At 41.9% G+C, this 21,127-nt stretch overlaps 1 protein-coding gene across 1 annotated transcript in view; it reads left to right on the top strand.

The window, feature by feature from the left end:
- tmf1 (TATA element modulatory factor 1) overlaps window positions 1–21,127 on the top strand; it is a 256,873-nt gene extending 235,746 nt beyond the window's left edge. The window contains exons 12-17 of the mRNA XM_041191288.1: window positions 7,138–7,207; window positions 7,287–7,379; window positions 7,578–7,697; window positions 15,114–15,266; window positions 16,369–16,494; window positions 18,253–21,127. Coding sequence (XP_041047222.1) covers window positions 7,138–7,207; window positions 7,287–7,379; window positions 7,578–7,697; window positions 15,114–15,266; window positions 16,369–16,494; window positions 18,253–18,396 — 706 coding nt within the window. The 3' untranslated portion in view covers window positions 18,397–21,127. The remainder of the gene's footprint in view (window positions 1–7,137; window positions 7,208–7,286; window positions 7,380–7,577; window positions 7,698–15,113; window positions 15,267–16,368; window positions 16,495–18,252) is intronic.

Here is a 21,127-nt window from a genome sequence, read left to right as displayed (position 1 = left end):
TCATACATACTGGACATTTAGCTGTAATATTAAATGTTTTTGATGGATATTTACCTGGCAGGGGAGAGACCTTCATCGCGTTTCTGCCAGGGAAAGAGCAATGGCTATAACCAGTCAAACCCCTTATCATGGGGTACCTATCACCATTCAAGTCATGGTGAAGGGCAGCGAGCAAGGAACAGGAATGGATAGGACCTTCTTCACGAAGAGGATCCTATTCAAGCTGTGTGGTTTTGAGGCTGTGGATATCTATTGCCTACAGGATTTCCCCAGCGCTGGTTTCTTTGATGTGACCTTCAAGCATGTGGCAACTTGTGTCAAACTCCTGAAGGTGTTTGAGGAAAAGAAAGACCTGCCAGAAATGAAGATCCTGACGGCGGAGCCGCTCTTTGTTCTACCGTTGCATCGTGAACAGGTTACGACGGTGCATCTGTACAACCCCTACGTCCCTGTCGCTGATGTGCTCACCTTCCTTACCAGGTACTTCGATAAGGTTGGGAGCTGCACTGAAGTTAAAGATAATTTGGGGATCTGGACATGTAAACGCCAGGTTAAGGTAACGCTCAAGACCGACGGTAAGGGAGCCATTTTCCACCCCCCTTCCAGATTCGCTATCGGGGGAAGCAGTGGGTACCTTGTCTACGCTGGGCAACCCAAACTTTGTCGCTCATGCGGCAAGTCTGGTCATGTGGCGGCCAACTGCAGCCTCTGCAAGAACTGCAAAAAGGAAGGGCACCAGACAAAGGACTGCAAACAGACTAAGTGCTGCAACCTGTGTGGTGAGGCAAGTCACCTCTACAAGACCTGCCCCAAACGTTGCCGTACTTATGCACAGGCAGCTAAAGCCAACGAGGGGGAAGCAGAAGAAATGCCTCGTGTCACACCAACCACCAAGGCCCCCAGGGAAAACATCGGGACAAAGGAGGACACAGAGAGAGACAAGGTGGAGGAAAAAATTGAGGCAGCAGACAGCCAGTCAACAGCACTGCCCCCTGAACCTCCCACTCCTCAGGAGATCGAATCAACAGAGGAGGAGGAGGCAGCAGTGGGAAAGCAGCAGGGGGAGTGGCAGCTGGTGAAGAGAGCCAAAAGGAAGAAGGGGCTAAAAAGAAACCAAGCCACTTCCCAGACAAGAGTCAAGAGGCGTCTCCTATCCGACATGGATAACAAGAGCAGCAGCTCTTCGAACGAAGAAGGGCCAGGGCGGCGCCAACAGAAGAAGCGGCAAAACACTAGGGAGTTGGAGGACGAGTCACCCAAGCTCCAGAGCATTGGTGACAATGAGGAGACCAGCGCACCCCAATTTGGCCCACAACCCAAAGAGGCCAGTGCACCACAACCCCAGGAATCTGGGAACAGTGAGGCGCTCAGCGCACCCCAGCTCCGGGAAGCCGGGAGCAGCAACGCCCCAGAGGGGGAGAGGATTGGAGAAGCTTCTCCAACAGAGGACATTTCAAACCCCGCTCTCTGCACGGACCCCCAGATGCCACCCGAGCAGAACATCTCCAATGGGGAGGTTCAGGACGCTTTCCTCAGCCCATCCCAAGTGAAGCAATTTGAGCACACCACGGACATGAAGGAACTCTCAGAGACAACAGGTTTGGTAAGCGACTAACTGCTTTAAAATGGGTGTAAAGATTGTATCCATAAATGTGCGTAGCATTAAATCTACTACGCGATGTGTTGCGACCTTGGACTACCTTGCCAAGGTCAAAGCTGACCTGCTGTTTCTACAGGAGTGTGCGATACCGCACCTCAGCTCCTACAGGCAATGGTCACGATGGTGGTCCCATGGGCCATCGATCTGGTCGGGAGGAAACGACTCTCGTTCCTCCGGCCTGGGGATTCTGCTGCGGGGAGGCAGCTTCACCGTCTCCCAGGTTAAGGAGGTGGTGGGCGGGCACCTCCTCGTAGTAGACGTAATGTATAAGAATGCTCCACTCCGGTTAATTAACGTCTACGCCCCGTCACAAGGGGCTGAGCGGCTGGAGGTTTTTCAGCAGCTCCCACTGCTGCTGGCAACCTCCAGGCCGGTCATTCTGGGCGGTGACTTCAACTGCATCATCGATGCGGCTGGACGATCCGGCAGGGCCGACAGCAGATTGGACGCTACATCCAGATCCCTGATGGAAACAGTAAAGGATGCCAAGTTGCACGACGTCTTCAGCAACCCTGCAGATGGAGCGCAGCGTAGATACACCTGGTCGCGGCCTGATGGGTCCGTCTGTTCCAGGATAGACTTGCTGTTTGTGTCCCGCGCTTTTGCAGTCAGATCCACCGACGTCAAGCCGGTGTTATTCTCTGACCCACTGCCTCCTACTGGCTGACTGCCACTGAGAGAAGGACCAGAGGGTTGGCAGGGGGGTATGGAAGCTAAACGTGCAACTGCTGACCCCAGAGAACATTGAGGAGCTCAAGAGGGATTACAAAGGTTGGAGAACCATGAAACCCCACTTTGAGTCCCTGACACACTGGTGGGAAGTGATCAAGGGAAACATCAAGAGGTTTTTTATCCTCAAAGGCACCCAGAAAGCTAGAAAGGAACAGAGGGAAATGTCCCGACTCCAGAAAAACATGCAGAATCTGCTCCAAGAGGTGAAGAGCCAGCAAGCCTCGCTCTTTGCCTCGGAGGCCTCCAAGATCATCTTCCATTCCAGAGTCCGCTCTGTAGAGCAGGATGAGACGTGCTCACGTTTCTTCTTCCAAAAGGTACACAGAGAGAGCTCTGTGATCAGCAGCCTGAAGAAAGAAGACGGCTCAGTTAAGTCATTGCAATCTGACATTTTGAGGATTAGCAAATCCTTCTATGCCGGATTGTATGACGTAAAGCCCACAGACAGCACGGCCTCCCAGTCCTTCCTGTCCTCTATCACGGAGGTCTTAGATGACAGTACACGGGAGAGTCTGGACAAAGAGCTAACTCCTGACGAACTGACTGAGGCCCTTGAGTCCTTCGAGAAGAGTAAAACTCCCGGAAGCGACGGCTTGCCAGCGGAGTTGTATTCGGCTCTGTGGGACTGGATCGGCCCAGACCTGCTAGAAGTGTACGAGAGTATGCTCCTGGCCGGCAGTATGTCAGAATCCATGAGGAAAGGCATTATCACCCTCATCTACAAGCACAAGGGGGAAAGGGAGGAAATTAGAAATTGGCGACCCATTTCACTGTTGAATGTGGACTATAAAATTCTGTCCAAGGTCATCGCCAATCGGGTCAAATCCGCTCTGGAATTGGTGATCCACCCTGACCAGACCTGCACTGTGCCGGGCAGGAAGATCTCTGACAGCCTCGTCCTGCTCAGGGATACGATTGCCTATGTGCAGGACAAGGGTGTGGATACCTGCCTCATCAGCCTGGATCAGGAGAAGGCCTTTGACAGAATATCGCACACCTATATGGTGGATGTGCTCTCCAAAATGGGGTTTGGGGAGGGAATTCGCAGTTGGATCCAACTGCTCTACACTAACATCAGTAGTGCAGTCTCAATCAATGGGTGGGAATCAGATAGCTTTCCTATTAAATCTGGAGTCAGGCAGGGCTGCCCTCTGTCGCCTGTTCTTTTCGTGTGTTGCATAGATCCCTTTGCTGAGTCCATCAGGAAGGATCCGGGCATAAGAGGAGTGACGATCCCAGGTAGTGGAGGCACTCAGATCAAAGTCTCCCTGTACATGGACGATGTCGCCATCTTCTGCTCTGATCCCCTGTCGGTGCACAGACTTATCCACATCTGCGACCACTTTGAACTGGCCTCGGGAGCCAAGGTAAATCGTGGGAAGAGCGAGGTCATGTTCTTTGGTAAATGGGCTGACCGATCCTTTGTCCCCTTCACTGTCAGGGCTGATGGCCTGAAGGTGCTGGGGATATGGTTCGGAAGGAACAGGGCACGCATTAGAAACTGGAAGGAGCGAGTGTCTATGGTGAAAAGGAAACTGGGCATGTGGGAGCAACGCTCCCTCTCCATTGCGGGTAAGAACCTGGTCATCAGGTGTGAGGCACTCTTGCTGTTGCTGTACGTTGCGCAGGTCTGGCCCATTCCACACTCCTGTGTGGTGGCGATCACCCAAGCCATCTTCCGCTTTATCTGGAGGTCGAAAATGGATCGTGTCCGCAGGGACACGATGTACAAGCCTCTAGATAAAGGGGGAAAAAACGTGCCCAACATCGCCCTCATACTGATGGCCACCTTTGTGTGCGGCTGCATCAAGCGGTGCGTAGACCCTCAGTATGCAAACACCAAGTGTCACTACATGCTGAGGTTCTACCTGTCCCCGGTGTTGCGAAGGATGGGTCTGGCCACGCTGCCACGGAACGCTCCAAGTAGTTGGATCATGCCGTACCACCTGTCCCTCGTGGGAAAATTTATGCAGAGAAAAACCTTCAACCACAAGTCCGTCAGGCAGTGGTCGACACGTAACATCTTAAAGGCCCTGAGGGAAAAGGAGAGGGTGGATCCTGTGGGATGGTTCCCTGAGCAGACTGACAAAGTCATTTGGCAGAATGCCTCATCACCAGAACTTTCCAACAAACACCAAGACATAGCTTGGCTGGTGGTGAGAAAGGCCCTCCCTGTAAGATCCTTCCTACACGCCAGGAGTCTCACCCCCTCTGCACGTTGTCCTCGAGGAGGCTGTGGTGGGGAAGAGACCGTTGTTCACCTCCTTGTAGATTGTGTCTTTGCAAAGAAGGTCTGGAGAGAGATGCAGTGGTTGCTGTCAAGGTTCATCCCGAGCAGTTCTGTGACAGAGGACTCTGTGCTCTACGGGCTGTTCCCAGGGACACACACCGAGACAAGCATCAACTGCAGCTGGAGGATCATCAACTCGGTGAAAGACGCTCTTTGGTCTGTCCGAAACTTGTTGGTTTTCCAGCGCAAAGAGTTGTCCCCGACCGAGTGTAGCAGACTAGCACTTTCCAAGGTCCAGGACTACGTGCTGAGGGACACAGTTAAGCTTGGGGCAGCCGCCGCAAAGGCGCAATGGGGAAGGGTCGCTGCCTAAGACCTTTCTTCCACAGTGCACTGGGGGGCTGGGAACTGTAAAGAGCCCCTCAGTCTGTACAGATTAAAATGTATGTCTGCCAATGATTGAAATATGCATTGTTTTTTCTGATACACCTTGTGTTTCAGTTTGTAATAGTTGAACCTGATTGTAATTTTGTAATGGTGATTTAAAATGTTCGAAATGTTTTTGAAGATTTATGAATAAAGTATATTTTTGCAAAAAAACAAATTAAGTTTTTGATGGATGTATGATGTACATCAGACTCTTTAATTTGGCGTAATGCTCATCTTACAGAAAAAAATGCATGTAAAATTATATTATTGCGATGGTGAATATAAAGTTTTTATACTAAGACTTAAGCATGTAACACAGGGCTTTGCCACCAGATAAAGCCCAATTGTCAGAAAATTAACTAACTTCTCTTATTTGAATTATGTGAACTTAGAAATTTGGAATGGCTGCCTTCAGTGCTATCTCAGTGAAAGATAAATCCAACATCAGAACATCAAGACCTGCAACATAAGATGAATGTAAACTAATAGAAACATAAATTTAGGCTTCTGCATATAATCCCCAAGGCTTCCTGGTAGTTCATCTACGCAACCATGAAGACAAAAGCTTTAATGCCCCAATCTAGGCATACTACGAGAGTGTTGCCTTAGTGGAGCTGCCATCTTTTGGATGAGGTGCTCATTTGAAGCCCTTCAATGCAATACAGGCTGAGGAGCTGGGAAATGCAAAACAAAGGCACTTATAGCATGTGGAAGGTGGTACAGCATGGCAGGTTTTTTTAATTAGGACATTCTTTTAATATCCTTTATGAACGTTGATGGAAAATGTTACTATGGATAATTGGAAGTGAATGCAGACATAAAATGTGTAATATATTACTAATCCATCTCTTGTGATGGATAATTTGGTCACTTTCTTATTGTCTCTGTTGTCTTTGTGTTACTCTTTCTCTGACTGCTTCTCTTTCTCTGTGTGTTTCTGTTTATTTTGTTTTCCTTTCAGATGGAAACTGGTGAGTTGCATAGTTTTGGGAAAAGAGCCAGAAACAGATGCAGGCTGCATTTGGGTAGGGGTTTGTGGATAAAATATGGGCCTCAGAGACTCCTTTCCCACCCCTCCCAGTCCTCTCATTAGCCCCTTGTTGCTTTCCTCACCCTTACCCCTGCATTCATTGCTACTATCCCCAAATGTGAGTGGCAAAAGACTAAATTACCCATGCCAAAAACCTGACTCCTTCCTCCTCTTGCTCTTTGTACTTCCTTCTGTTCTGTTTCTTTCAAAAATTCAACTTTTTTAAAAAAAAGGTCAAATTAAAATGAGGAAAATCTCTGTCAGTTCATTTCTTGGTTTCTCACCCTTGCTAGCAGTAAGTCAACAAAACATGAGATTATTGGTTGTTTTCAAAATTTTAATTAAAATATGAATTAACTTGAAGATATGCTTTCTTACCATATTAATTTCTCTCTTTCTCAGACAAACACACTTTCTGAAGTTTATAGAATACAAGTAAAAGCTACAAAAAGTGTATAATCAGTCAACTATCATTATCTCTCTATCTGAAACACTTGCAGCAGTATTTTTTTAAAAAGAAAAGTTCAGCTGAAATCATCAGGATTCTGGGCAAAACTAATAACACTAAGTCTGTGTATTTTGAAGACACTAAGACCTTGAAATAAAAACTCAATGAAGGCATTAAGAGGCACAAAAGTGAATCTAGTAGATAAATTCAGTTGCGTTGTTGTGTGGGTAAGCAATTTTAAAAAAAATATTTAAATCCTTATTTTGGAAATGGACCAAAGTTATTTCAGAAAACATTTTGAGTGATTTGTGGGGAAAAGTTATCTGATGTTCAGCTTGTATAATTGCAGCGTGATGAATTTACACAGGCAAGCCCTGTTATAAATGTGGTTGTAGGAATTAATAATGGTAAAGTGTTGATGCACATGTGACAAACTGAAGTGTAAGATCTTTAATGAGACATTAAGATACAGATAGATATGGTTCCAAGTTAGAAAGTTAAAAATCTTGTACATATGTATAGTCTATATTTAAAAGAAAAATCATTCTTTCTTTTACTAGTTACGTAAAATAATTTGCATTTCTAGAAAGTATGTTTGTTAATTTCAGGCATCATGTGGAGTTTGACAATCTGAAGACCGAATACATTAGGGCCCTTGAAGAAGCAAAGAAAGAAAAGGTAAAAAACAGAATCGATTTGGTTATTCAGCTGAATCAGAGTGTCTCAATCTTTTTCATGATATTTTTTCTCATTTTAGATTACCTTGGTTAATCAGTTGGAAATGGAAAAGTTGAAAGTTGAACAGGAAAGAAAAAAAGCAATTCTTGCACAAGATGCATTAAAAGAGAAGGTATTTAACTGAACCTTTTAAATCATGATCAGAATGAACATTTGGTATATCTAATTGATTATTGGATGCTGTGTATTTACTTGGAATAGCAATTATTGACATAAATTAGAAGTGCTTGGACCACATCTGAATTTCATTGTTTTTCAAGTTTCATGTGTATTTTGTTGCAGTCTCACTAGTTCTGTGTTTCTTCCAAAGGAACGGAAGTTGTTTACTAATCAGGTGCTGGAGCCAGTGTCGAGTACTCCAACACTCTCTCGATCTAGTTCTGTCAGCGGTGCTGAGATGGCATCCTTGCAGGCCTCCATTAACTCACAGGTGTGTATTCCTAATGCTACAGCAATGTTTTTGAGGGAAGAAGGGTAGTGGTAAACAAGTGGGATGGAGACATGGGAGTAATGAAGAGGAACTACCTAGATTTGTAGGCCCATATTTAACCTGGTTAAGGGATTAGGCATTAGAAAAGTAGGCATTAAGAATAATGGGTATATACTCGAAATGGAAGTAAGTGACTAGTGGTGTCCACAAGGATCTGTACTGGGGCCTTAACTATTCACTATCTTTATTAATGATTTAGGTAACAGAAGAGAGCCGTATATCCAAGTTTGCTGATGACTCAATGATAAGTGGCATAGTAAATATTGTGAATGGGATCACAAAATTATAAAGAAATATTGATAGATTAAGTGAATGGACAAAACTGGGGCAGGCCTTCTACTTTAAACTATAATTGGATAGATCCTGATTTTTTTTTAAATGGTGGAAAGCTAGGATCAGTGGAGATCTAAAGAGCTTTAGGGGTCCCTGTACACAGATGAATGTAGTGTAGCAGTCAGGTCCAATAAGTAATCAAAAAAGTTAATGCAATGTTAGCCTTTATAACTAAAGGGTTGGATTATAAGGAGGAGGATGTTTGCCACAGCTAAACAAAGCTCTGGTTAGAGCACACCTGGTGTACTCTGTACAGTTCTGGGTACCACACTTTACAAAGGATTACATTGGCCTTGGAAGGAGTACAGTGCATATTACATAAACTAGGCTTGTATTCCCTGGAATAGAGGAAGTTAAGGGGTGAGTTGATTGAGGTTATTGAATTTTGAAAGGAATTATTAGGTTAGCACAAGAAAAATCTTTTCCATTAATGGGGGAGTTTAGGACAAGTGAATATAACCTTAAACTCAGAGCCAGGTCATTCAAGAGAGAAGTTAGTGAGCACTTCACATATAGTGTGGTAGAGGTATGGTTGAAGTCTTACAAAAAGCAGTAGATTCTAGTTTAATCATTTTAAATCTGAGCTTGAAAATTTTTTCCAATTACGGGATATGGGCCAAGATAGGTAAATGGGGTTAGCATACAGATCCCGATCTCATTGAATGGTGGAATAGGCTTGCGATGCTGAATGGCCTAATGTTGTTTCTATATTCCTATATACCTCAGCACCAACAAACTCTTCCAGGAGGTGTAATGAGTGCGGAAGGAGGCTGTCGAAATATCTGAGCAGTCGGGAGTGGGACACGCTGGCAAATTCTTTATGCATAGGGAAGGTTGGAAGGCCAGAAAACTCTCATCTAGGGGCAACAGGCAATCTCATTCATTTGAGAGGTGGGGAGGGGTGGGCATCAAAACCTGTAGCGGGTGGAGGAAGTGCAGCCTAGAACACAACAGGCATCCCTTTCAACCCTCTCACCGGCATTAGGATGGCAGTACCTCAATATTCTTGTGGCTGTCTGATCCATTCTTAAATAATTGGTTGTGATAACTTTCTTCAGCAGAGGGAAAATATCTTTGTGGCTGATGAGGGACTTTTTTCTCCTCTGAACTTTACCTCTGCCAGGGCCAAGAAACATTCAACAGGGATAAAGAGGGAAGCTTCTGGTCAGCATGTTATGTTGTCTTCAGCAGGGTGGGCATTATCAGCATTAAACATTTTATGGAGCCTTTCAGGTGGCCTGGAGCTATAGGTCCCTTTCCGTTGCTTCAGCGGTTTGTCGAGCAATTTTGGCAGTTTGTCAAGCACTGTTGGAAGTGTGGTGGGTGCAAGAATTAATCTGAGAGATTCTCAGGCATAGTGTCTACAACCAGAACTTCAGTGCCACACCATGGAAATTGACAAACATGTGGGCTAGCATTCAACATATGACATAAGTGGGTTACAATACAGCTCTAAACCTAGAGACCTGAAAAAGATAATGGGCTGATTTGTTGATGAAAAAGAACTATGAGCATTCATGCCTGCAGTCAGTATTTTAATGCTTGAAATCATTGAATCATGCCATTGCATTCCATTTCAGAATACATTGAAAACTCCTGTGTCACCTCATCTCCGATCTATTGCAGAAATATCGATATTTAACTGCAATGCTTGTTACATTTGCAGGTGTTATAACATAAGCCTCTACAATAATCATAAAATATTAGATGAGAAAAACATTGTCACTATATTTCGTGAGGCAGCATAAATGTACACACACAAACTACAGGGAGATTCATTAATATCCAACATTAAAATATTGACTGTAGGCATCAATGCTTGTAATTCTTCATTAGCAATTCAGCTCATTATTTGGTTCACGCCTTTGGATGCTGTGATGCTGCTGTACATCAAATTGAGACAGTTGACTTATTTTTGCTTCATCTATGTTAATACTAATCTGCATGAATTTGCATAATTGAAATAATAGTTTTAATATAGTTTCTAATAATTTGTGATTAAAAGGCTGCATATAACTGATTTTAATTTAAATGCAAGATTGGAGCTGTTTTTATATTTTACTTTGGATTCCTAAGGTTTGCACCTAAACTTTTTGCATTTATGCTTTTAAATCAGTTTTCCATAGCCTGGTGGTAGACTTGTAGACACTGGTAAAACTGAGATTAAGAGTCACCTGGTGTGCACCAGTAAACAAATTTAACAGCAGAAATATTGGTAACTGTTCCCAGAATCCAACAATATTTAAAATCAGTTTGAAAATTGCTGCTAGAATCTTAGCACAGTGGAGAAAACTATGACCAAATCTAGTCTATTTGAAATCAATATAAATTATTATTGCAACATTGACAAGAACAGGTATTGTTGTGGTACCACAATAATATGAATGCATTGATGTTGGTGCAGTAGCAAGCTGCTTCATTAAACCCACATTCCACTCACTTGCACTTTTAAATATTCTAATTCTAAGTGATAGAAATATGAGTGCACTTAATATATGAAGACTCTCCTTTGTCTCAATGTACTTCATAGACAATAGGTTTGAATTTAACTACCCATCCAGCAGAAACCAATATCAAGAATATTGAAATTGTATTGAGGCACTTCAAGAGTGCAACGTGCATTATGGAGAAAAGCTGAATTCTATTTCACTTTTGTAATATTCAATTTGAAATATTTTGCCCTGAGGCTGTATGCCTGACATGAAATATATATTGTAAATATCAAGAGTATTCCAATTATATTGAGGTACCTCAGTGTGGAACATGCTGTATGGAGCAGAGTTGAATTTTATTGCACTTTCTGTAATATTCAATTTGAAAGTTTTGTAATGCACTTTTACAAATTTTGTGAAGTATATTTCTGAAAAAAAAGTTCTAGCAGAAACCAAAGGAATGTGCAATTAATATGGAGCAGGGGACTTGCCTACTCTTGTAACCTGATCAGGCTGATAGCATTTTAAATTGCAGGCAGCCAAGGATATTTGCCCCAAGACTGAAGCGCACTCTTTTAAATATGCAGATCAGGCTCCAGTTACATCTGCCTGATCTGCCATTTTAACCTGATTGTGGAAAGCAGCATTGGCTACCCCACCAGGTAAAACTTACCAGGAACAACAACCACAGTCAGAAGAATAAGTTGTACTTTTTTTTTAACTTTTACTGCTCTTTCTGTCCACCACCCCACCACCCCAGGCATCATCCTCCTACCACCCCCCATCTCCTGCAACCAAGATCCCTATTTCAGAGCAATTAACTTGTGCTGGGGACTGTATTCTTGGTACCCAGTGACAGCTTCCTGCCACCCAATTTTAACAGCTGAGTAGCAACAATCTGCTGACACACTAGAGGTTCAAACTTAAGTCCTAGCATCATTGTCAACATCTTTTCCAGTGCTGTACTTGTGTTGGGATGATGTTTCTCCCATTCACTTTTTACCAGCACTGGTAGATTCTTACTAGTAACCACGGTCTCTAGTTAAAAGTTATAAACTGTTTTTCTGGCTGTAAGATTTCTTGCTTCACTAAAAATCAAACAAATCGTGAAACCAAGTGCAGAACAGACAAAAATAGAGAGACAAATAGACTGATAAATAGAAGAAGCGACTCAATCAAATGAAACGTGAAAGAAAAAATGTGGAGGAGAAAAAGAACCTAAAGAAAGAAGAGTGAAAAAAGTAGACTTAAGCAATGTTAAAATGAAGAAAGGAAAGGAACACATTGCTAAAGAAAGAGCAAAGAATAATTGAGCTGAAATTTTACTTTAGTTGAGAAAAGAGGGAGAAAATGAAGGGTTGAAATATTAAGGACTTTTTTTTGCAAAAATATGCTTTATTCATAAATCTTCAACAACATTTCAAACCATTTCCAAAATCACCATCACAAAAATACAATCAGGTTCAACTTTTACAACATGAATCACAAGGTGTATCAGTGCAAACAATGAATATTACAATCATTGGCAGACGTTCCTTTTGAGCTGTACATCCCGAGGGGCTCTTTTCAGTTCCCAGCCCCTCGGTGCACTTTGGCAGAAAGGTCTTAGGCAGTGACCCTTCCCCTTTGCGGCGGCTGCCCCAAGCTTTAGTGCGTCTCTCAGCATGTAGTCCTGGACCTTGGAATGTGCCAGTCTGCAACACTCGGTCGGGGACAACTCTTTGCGCTGGAAGACCAACAAGTTACGGGCAGACCAAAGAGTGTCTTTTACCGAGATGATGATCCTCCAGCTGCAATTGATGTTTGTCTCGGTGTGTGTCCCTGGGAACAGCCCGTAGAGCACAGAGTCCTGTGTCACAGAACTGCTCGGGACGAACCTCGACAGAAACCACGGCATCTCTTTCCAGACCTTCTTTGCAAAGGTACAATCTACAAGGAGGTGAACAACGGTCTCTTCCCCACCACAGCCACCTCGAGGGCAACGTGCTCAGGGGGTGAGACTCCTGGCGTGTAGGAAGGATCTGACAGGGAGGGCCTTTCTCACCACCAGCCAAGCTACATCTTGGTGCTTGTTGGAATGTTCTGGCGATGAGGCATTCTGCCAAATGACTTTGTCAGTCTGCTCGGGGAACCATCCCACCGGGTCCACCCTCTCCTTTTCCCTTAGGACCTCTAAGATGTTACGTGCCAACCACTGCCTGATGGACTTGTGGTCAAAGATGTTTCTCTGCATAAATTTTTCCACGAGGGACAGGTGGTACGGCACAGTTCAACTACGTGGAGCATTCCACGGCAGCGTGGCCAGACCCATCCTTTGCAACACTGGGGACAGGTAGAACCTCAGCATGTAGTGACACTTGGTGTTTGCATTCTGAGGGTCTACGCACAGCTTGATGCAGCCATACACAAAGGTGGCCATCAGTATGAGGGCGATGTTGGGCACGTTTTTTCCCCTTTTATCTAGAGGCTTGTACACCGTGTCCCTGCGGACACGATCCATTTTCGACCTCCAGATAAAGCGGAAGATGGCTCGGGTGATTGCCACCACGCAGGAGTGTGGAATGGGCCAGACCTGCGCCACGTACAGCAACAGTGAGAGTGCCTCACACCTGATGACCAGGTTCTTACCCGCGATGGAGAGGGAGCGTCGCTCCCACATGCCCAGTTTCCTTTTCACCATAGACAGTTGCTCCTTCCAGTTCCTAACACATGCTCTGGTCCCTCCAAACCATATCCGCAGCACCTTCAGGCCATCGGCCCTGACAGTGAAGGGGACAAAGGATCGGTCAGTCCATTTCCTGAAGAACATGGCCTCGCTCTTCCCACGATTTACCTTGGCTCCTGAGGCCAGTTCGAACTGGTCACAGATGTGGATCAGTCTGCGCACCGACAGGGGATCCGAGCAGAAGACGGCGACATTGTCCATGTACAGGGAGGCTTTGACCTGAGTGCCTCCACTGCCTGGGATCGTCACTCCACTTATGCCCGGATCCTTCCTGATGGACACAGCAAAGGGTTCTATGCAACACACGAAAAGAACAGGCGAGAGAGGGCAGCCCTGCCTGACTCCAGATTTAATAGGAAAGCTATCTGATTCCCACCCATTGATTGAGACTGCACTACTGATGTTAGTGTAGAGCAGTTGGATCCAATTGCGAATTCCCTCCCCAAACCCCATTTTGGAGAGCACATCCACCATATAGGTGTGCGATATTCTGACAAAGGCCTTCTCCTGATCAAGGCTGATGAGGCAGGTAACCACACCCCTGTCCTGTACATAGGCAATCGTATCCCTGAGCAGCGTGAGGCTGTCAGAGATCTTCCTGCTGGGCACAGTGCAGGTCTGGTCAGGGTGGATCACCAATTCCAGAGCGGATTTGACCCAATTGGCGATGACCTTGGACAGAATCTTATAGTTCACATTCAACAGTGAAATGGGTCGCCAATTTCTAATTTCCTCCCTTTCCCCCTTGTGCTTGTAGATGAGGATGATAATGCCTTTCCTCATGGATTCTGACATACTGCCGGTCAGGAGCATACACTTCTAGCAGGTCTGGGCCGATCCAGTCCCCCAGAGCCGAGTACAACTCCGCCGGCAAGCCGTCGCTTCCGGGAGTTTTACTCTTCTCGAAGGACTCAAGGGCCTCAGTCAGTTCATCAGGAGTTAGCGGTTTGTCCAGGCTCTCCCGTGTACTGTCGTCTAAGACCTCCATGATAGAGGACAGAAAGGACTGGGAGGCCGTGCTGTCTGTGGGCTTTACGTCATACAATCCGGCATAAAAGGATTTGCTGATCCTCAAAATGTCGGACTGCGATGACTTAACTGAGCCATCTTCTTCCTTCAGGCTGCTGATCACAGAGCTCTCTCTGTGTACCTTTTGGAAGAAGAAACGTGAGCACGTCTCGTCTTGCTCCACGGGGCGGACTCTGGAACGGAAGATGATCTTGGAGGCCTCCGAGGCAAAGAACGAGGCTTGCTGGCTCTTCACCTCTTGGAGTTCCCCCTTGACGTCAACCCCCATTGACTGCAGCCGGAGGAGATTCTGCCTGTTTTTCTGGGGAAATCCTGTAGGCAATAGATATCCACAGCCTCAAAACCACACAGCTTGAATAGGATCCTCTTCATGAAGAAGGTCCTATCCATTCCTGTTTCTTGCTCGCTGCCCTTCACCATGACTCGAATGGTGTTAGGTACCCCATGATAAGGGGTTTGACTGGTTATAGCCATTGCTCTTTCCCTGGCAGAAACACGATGAAGGTCTCTCCCCTGCCAGGTAAGTATGCCAGGAAATGTTAAGGATGGCATAACTCTGTAGCAAAAAAAGGATGCAATATGTTTCTTGAATATGTGAGATCCCTTTATATATGCGTAGTTTAAGCATTCACTTTGTGCAAAAATGTCTAAAAGATAGACTGTTCATAAATCTATTTTTTGAGCAATAATGAAATAGAACTAAGCAAAAATCAAAATGTTTTAATGCTAAACTGTCAAAGCTTACAGTCTCTGCTGAAAATCTAATTGAGTAATGATACTTTACAAAGAATTGAACATTAAACATTTGAATATTGACTTGTAAGGTACATTTTACAGGATGATTTATTTGAACATTCGTTTGCAACAATGACTACATCAGCTAGTAGTAACAACTTGTATGAAGTCCTTAGAATGGGAGCAGGATCAAGCTTCTTTGAAAATTTGCAGTCTCAGCTGAAGCAAAGAGAAGGAGAAATTGTACAGTTGCAGGTGGGTGTCGGTGAAGTAATTAATGCAGCAAGACATCTATAAAGTGGTTAGTATACTATTGCCTCCAAATTTGCAACGTTTTGGCTACACTTTGTAGCAACAATTATGCTGCCTTTTTCTGTAGTATTGAAATGTTTTTCATTCTCTTACCTCTTCAGTAAGGCGGTCTCACCCCATCCACCCCCAACCAAAAAGCTTCTTTCTTTCCCTCAATCGCTTAAAAAGGGATGCTTTTCTACCCTCCCTTTTGTTGTGTATCTCTTCAACAGATTCTCTTCCTCCTGTCCCAAAGCCTTCTCAATAAGGTTGATAATTTTTTTGTGCAAGACGTAGTGGGAGGGAAAAGATTTTCATTTTGATGAATAACAACTCTAAAAAGACACATTTTCTATGCCCCTTTGGCCGGTTTGGCAGCATCTGTGGAGAGAGAAAAACAGTTAATGTTTCAGGTCGATGACCTTTCATCGGAACTCAATTGATGTTCTGATGAAAAGTTATTGACTTGAAATGTTAATTCTGTTTCTTTCTCCACAGATGCTACCATACCTGCTGAGTATTTCCAACATTTTCAGTTTTTATTTAAGAATTTCTATTACCGCATCTTCCAGGTGGAAAACATGTAGCTAAGCCACAAAAATGAGAATACGTTATTGAACCAAGTATCAAGGAGTTAAGTGAAAGTCTCATGTTGAGCCCCATACAAATATTGTGTCCCTCATCTGTGTAAAAAGTCGTGGGTTGTTATTTAGCTTGTCGACTGTTTTTATTACGTCCTTTTCTTGAGTTTTAGCAATGCTAATAACCAAAACAAACTTTGACTAATTTTCATCAAATTTATCTTGGTTTTTTGGGTTACAGATTTTTTAATACCAATTATTTCTTGTGTTCTTTTGTTCCAAAATTATTCTTGAATGGACTACGCATTTTCAATTTGTTGTAAAAACTAATCTGTTGGTAGGTGAGCAAAATACATATGCTTTAATCTCTTCTGATTAATTGTAAACCAGATTTTATAATTAACTGAATCGCTTTTGATTTTTATTCTCCCAAAGAAGAATATTGAAAATAAACTAAATCAAACTTCTTTAATCCTCCTTTGCAGCTTGAAATATCTAACCTCGAAAAGACTCGAACTATCATGGCTGAAGAACTTGTCAAACTAACTACACAAAATGATGAACTACAAGAAAAGCTGAATGAAATTCCCAAGTTACGTGTACAGCTTAGGGTACGTCCTATTCATTTATTTGCAGTATTTTCTTTTAAGTGTTAACTTGCATTTCTTGTAGCGTATTCAGTGATTAACCAAGTCATATAGATTAAGAAAGGCTGGAGTTCAATCGCTTGTCTGTACAGAGTCAGCAGGTTTCATTCATGGTGGTTGTAGGCTTGGCTGTGGTAGTGGAGTGAAACTGGTATCCACTGTGAAAAGGGAAACTGCTGTGGATTCCCACTCTTGACTGTTGTACTAGGTAGAAGTGCATATATTCACCTCGATGAATATAGGGTCAGACCTCACTATGGTACCTATGGTATTGAAAGTCCATCCGATTTATGATAGGAAGGTTGAGTGAGGGGGACTTTGTTTGGAGAGACACTGGAGGATTCATCTTGGTGAAGAAGGGAGAAGGGATCCTGCTAGAGCTGGGAGGAGGTTTAGGCTTTAACTCTAGATGGCATCTCTGTGGAGAGTGTGGTGTGATGTAAAACGTGGTTTGGGTTTTTGGTTGTGTTAAGTAAGGGAGGGAATATCTTTTCTATAGCTTATACATAGGTACACTCGTGTAGAAACTACACTACATGAACTGCAGCAGCTCAAGAAGGTGGCTCACCACAACCTTCTCAAGGGCAATTAGGGATGGGCAATAAATGCTGGCCTAGGCAGTGATACCCACATCCCATTAAAGAATTTTTTTAAAATGTAGAAAGATGCCAGAATCCTGAACTTCATGGTCTTGGTAAAGTAATATGCAAAATATAAATCCGGAAAATTGCTTCACGCAACATTGTGAGAATTTGAACAAAAGGACAAATGTTTAAACTAGTAGAAGACAAAATGGCTCCAATATCAAAAAAATATTCTTCATATGGAGAGTGATCAATATGTGGAATGGATTTTTGGAGAAAACACTCAAGGTAAAAATCCTGGGACTATTTAGGAAACAGTTGAATGCTGCTATGTAGGTTTTTGTGGATGGTGAACTGAAATGAGCCAACTGGCCTTCCCAATTTGTATTTACCTTGTGATCTTGTCCTTTCCCATTCTGGATGCTTATCAGGGGGCATCCAAAAATTGCAGTACTTGACTACTACATAAGATTCCTGTCTTGAATACATTCACACCCAGAACAGTATAGCATTTTGATCATGTTCCATTAAGCCATTCGTTGGTATCAGCTAAGCTATTCCTGTTGAATCCAAAGAGGAAAAGTTTTGGTCTACTATGATGAAAGAACAAATGAACAATCTACGAATGCGATCTACTGTAATAGGAAGTAATTTTGTAACTTATATATTTATATATAATGTATGTTATGATTGATTAATTTATACCTTTATATTTAAAGTACATATCAGCTCCCATTTACTCTCTCAATGAAACAGTCTGCTGCCGTGATTGTAGTAACATTTTTGAACATTAACTACTTAGGTAGCTACTAGACATTCACAGAACTACTGAAAATTGTAGAAATTGTATATTTTATAGTTAGCTGTAAGTATTCATTTTAAATTCTAGAATTGTAAAACTCTGAAGTTATGTTTTGGCCATAGTTACATAGCATTGTCATATAGCCTATAAAATGTATTTTTTTTCAACTTCGGTTAAAACTAGGATTCCGTCACATGTTGGAAGATTTTTACCTAGACAAATTTTTGTGACAATTTTAAAACACTTACGCTTTTTTGAAAGAGCCAAAAGCTATAAAATTCAGAATAAGTGTAATTATGCTAGTTTCTGACCAAGCTAATAAAATTTGCTTTTCAGGATATTGATCAACGGTACAACACAATCCTCCAGATGTATGGTGAAAAAGCAGAGGAAGCTGAGGAACTGCGACTGGACTTGGAGGATGTGAAAAACATGTACAAAACCCAGATAGATGAACTATTGAAACAGCGACTAACCTGATTTGCTTTATCCTAGTAAACTTGGCACTTAATATTTTTTTTCCAAGTTTCCCTTAATGTGAAATGCAATACTGCTGACAAATATTTGGCATAAAGTGTGAATGTATGATTGTAAATATATATTGTATTCTTTAGTGCTTTTTGTTAATTTGTTTTGCCTTAGAGGAAAAATTGTACAGTATGATCTATCTGTGTTGGAAAAATTACTGGTGTAATAAAAGTACATAATATGAAGGATTCAAGTGCAATATTATGAGTAAACCTGATTTACAGCTGACCCTTAGGATGAACACATATCCTTCTGAAAATGCAGTTTTCTGGGCAGAATTGTATTTCTGATTACAAAAAAGACCAATCTTCTTGGCAAACTCAATTGACCAGGCTAGTAGTTTTTAAGCTACCCAAAACATTGTCCGCTAAAGAAGGGAAGTGTTTCAATAAATGAATTACCCATTATTCTGTATTCCACTCTGGTAAATGCTTTACAGAGGTGAATTGAAAAGAAATTTGGACTAAAGTATGTTGCATTTTATTCAATCTTTAGTTGTTATTAAACTCTAAATACAAAGATTTCAGAATTACTCAGTATGGGGATTTAAACAAAATTTAGTTTATAACAATAAAATATGCTGTCTTGCTGTTGATAAGTGGCTGAAAGAAAAAAATTGCATTTTGGTCTACTTTTGCTAATAGTTACACTTAATTTCAGTACACAATTTGAAAATTAGATTGTAATCTGTGTAGAACAAGCACATAGTAACATTAATAAATCAATCTTGGTGCTATATTCTGTGCATTGAAAATAAATTAAAAATGCTTTATTTAAAAAATAATTTTCTATAGCTTGAATCGATAATCTGTGTTATACTTTCCAACTAAGTTTAAAATGTAAATAATATACTTTGTGTAACACTGATAGGATTTGGGATAATAAAGTCTCTTAACTGATTTGCTGTCTTTCACTATAGTATAGATGAACTTTTGGTTTTTCATTTGGTGTAATACCTGAAAAAATATCAGCTACATTTCTTCAACCAGGCTAGAAGCTAAAGAGGATACATTTGTTCTTTTTAATATAGTTATAAAAATGGGAACAAAGTTCATTTATTGTCACTATGCATATTTACAAACCAGCAGGGAAACTGTTCCTGGTTACAGTGGTGGAGGTAATGTTTTCACTCATTTGTTAATCTGTTTGTAAATAATATATCTCAAAAACTAATGGACAAACTTGGTACACAGCTAAGGTATGGCCCAAGGAAGAACTGATTAGTTTTTGACGAACATGTGGGATATGCATCTGGATCCAGATCCTCCAAATTTTTATGGGATCCGTTAACATTGAGAGATGGGGTGAATAGACATTTTTTTAAAGAATGTTGTTGATTGTTTTAGAATGTTATGGATTGTCTCAACAGCCGTGGTGCAATTTGTCACTGCTGTCAAAATGTGAGCAGAGTTTTCAGAGCAGATTGTTGTATGCAGATTGGCCTGAAGCCTCCTCAGTTAGATGAAAATTCTTAATAAAAAGATTTATTTTTTCAGCTTTGTAGTTACAGAGCATCAACTAGGCAGGAAAAAGCTTCAAGAAAAAGCTGCATAATTATAACAACATTGAGTTAGCACAGTGTGATGGAGGTATGTGCTCTACTGAGTGCCCTCTTCACTTATGTGTAGCTGTTATTGATATAGCTGCAATGACAGAATGTAATATCGGACAGATGATTAGCTGCATTTGTGATTTTTTTTTTGCCTCGCCATTCCCTCTTGTGAAATGCCTATCGTCAAATAGGTACCTATGGAACATCAAAACTGAGACCAAATAAGGAAACCATGGGCAAAACCCCTGCTCCACCCTTTAGTGCCTATGCACAAGAAAATGCAATCATGCTTATGTCATCAAAGTCAATAGGCTCTAAAAGATATTTGTTTTACTAATTAGTAGAGCATCAGTGTCCTGATCTGACCCTGGAATGGACAGATTTTTCTTTCAGTTGTTGTGCATTGTGCAATGGTAATGCGCTAAAAAGCAAGTGTCTGAGTTTCATACTGCAAATTTTTTGGGTAATTCCAATATTTGTTTGTTTATTATGGAGGAGCTAAATGTATATGAATTGGGCAGTGGGAATTATCAATGCTCATATCTTGAAATCATTTTTGATTTCAGTTCAACTGGCTTCCATATTCATCTCAGACATGTGCTTGCATGTTTAATTATAAATGTCAATGTTTGGTGATAAAGTATTTGCTACTACTGTGACTCTATATTAGTACATTTCTAGTTTAAGGTTTTGATGTCTAGGGTAGCAATGCTTTGCTGCAGAAGTATAAATATTGAGCACATTTTATTTTTTTATTTATTCATAGGATATCATTAAGTATTAACATAGAAATATTTGGTCATTTCCCTTGTAGTTTACAATACTCAGCATTGAAATGTCACCAAATAGACTTTTGAAAGGTATTGTATAGTAGAAATTACAACATGCATATTTTGAGAGTTAATTGGGATAATCATCCTGTTACTGGGGAAGGTTTTTTTTCCTGTAGGTTCAAATGATTTGGTAATTTCCCTGCTTTGCTGGTATATTCAATTTATTTTGTTCAATATTTATGTTGGGACACTAAAATGGTTTCCTCCAACCGTATATTAATGTGCCACATAATCTCACTTATGTTCTTATTATCAATGGCATTGAATAAATTGCATAATAAATTTTATTTACAATGAC

This window comes from Carcharodon carcharias, chromosome 7 (assembly GCF_017639515.1).
Source record: "Carcharodon carcharias isolate sCarCar2 chromosome 7, sCarCar2.pri, whole genome shotgun sequence".
NCBI lineage: Eukaryota > Metazoa > Chordata > Chondrichthyes > Lamniformes > Lamnidae > Carcharodon > Carcharodon carcharias.
The sequence above is the reverse complement of the archived record's forward strand: the minus strand, read 5'-3'. Positions and strand labels throughout refer to the sequence as shown.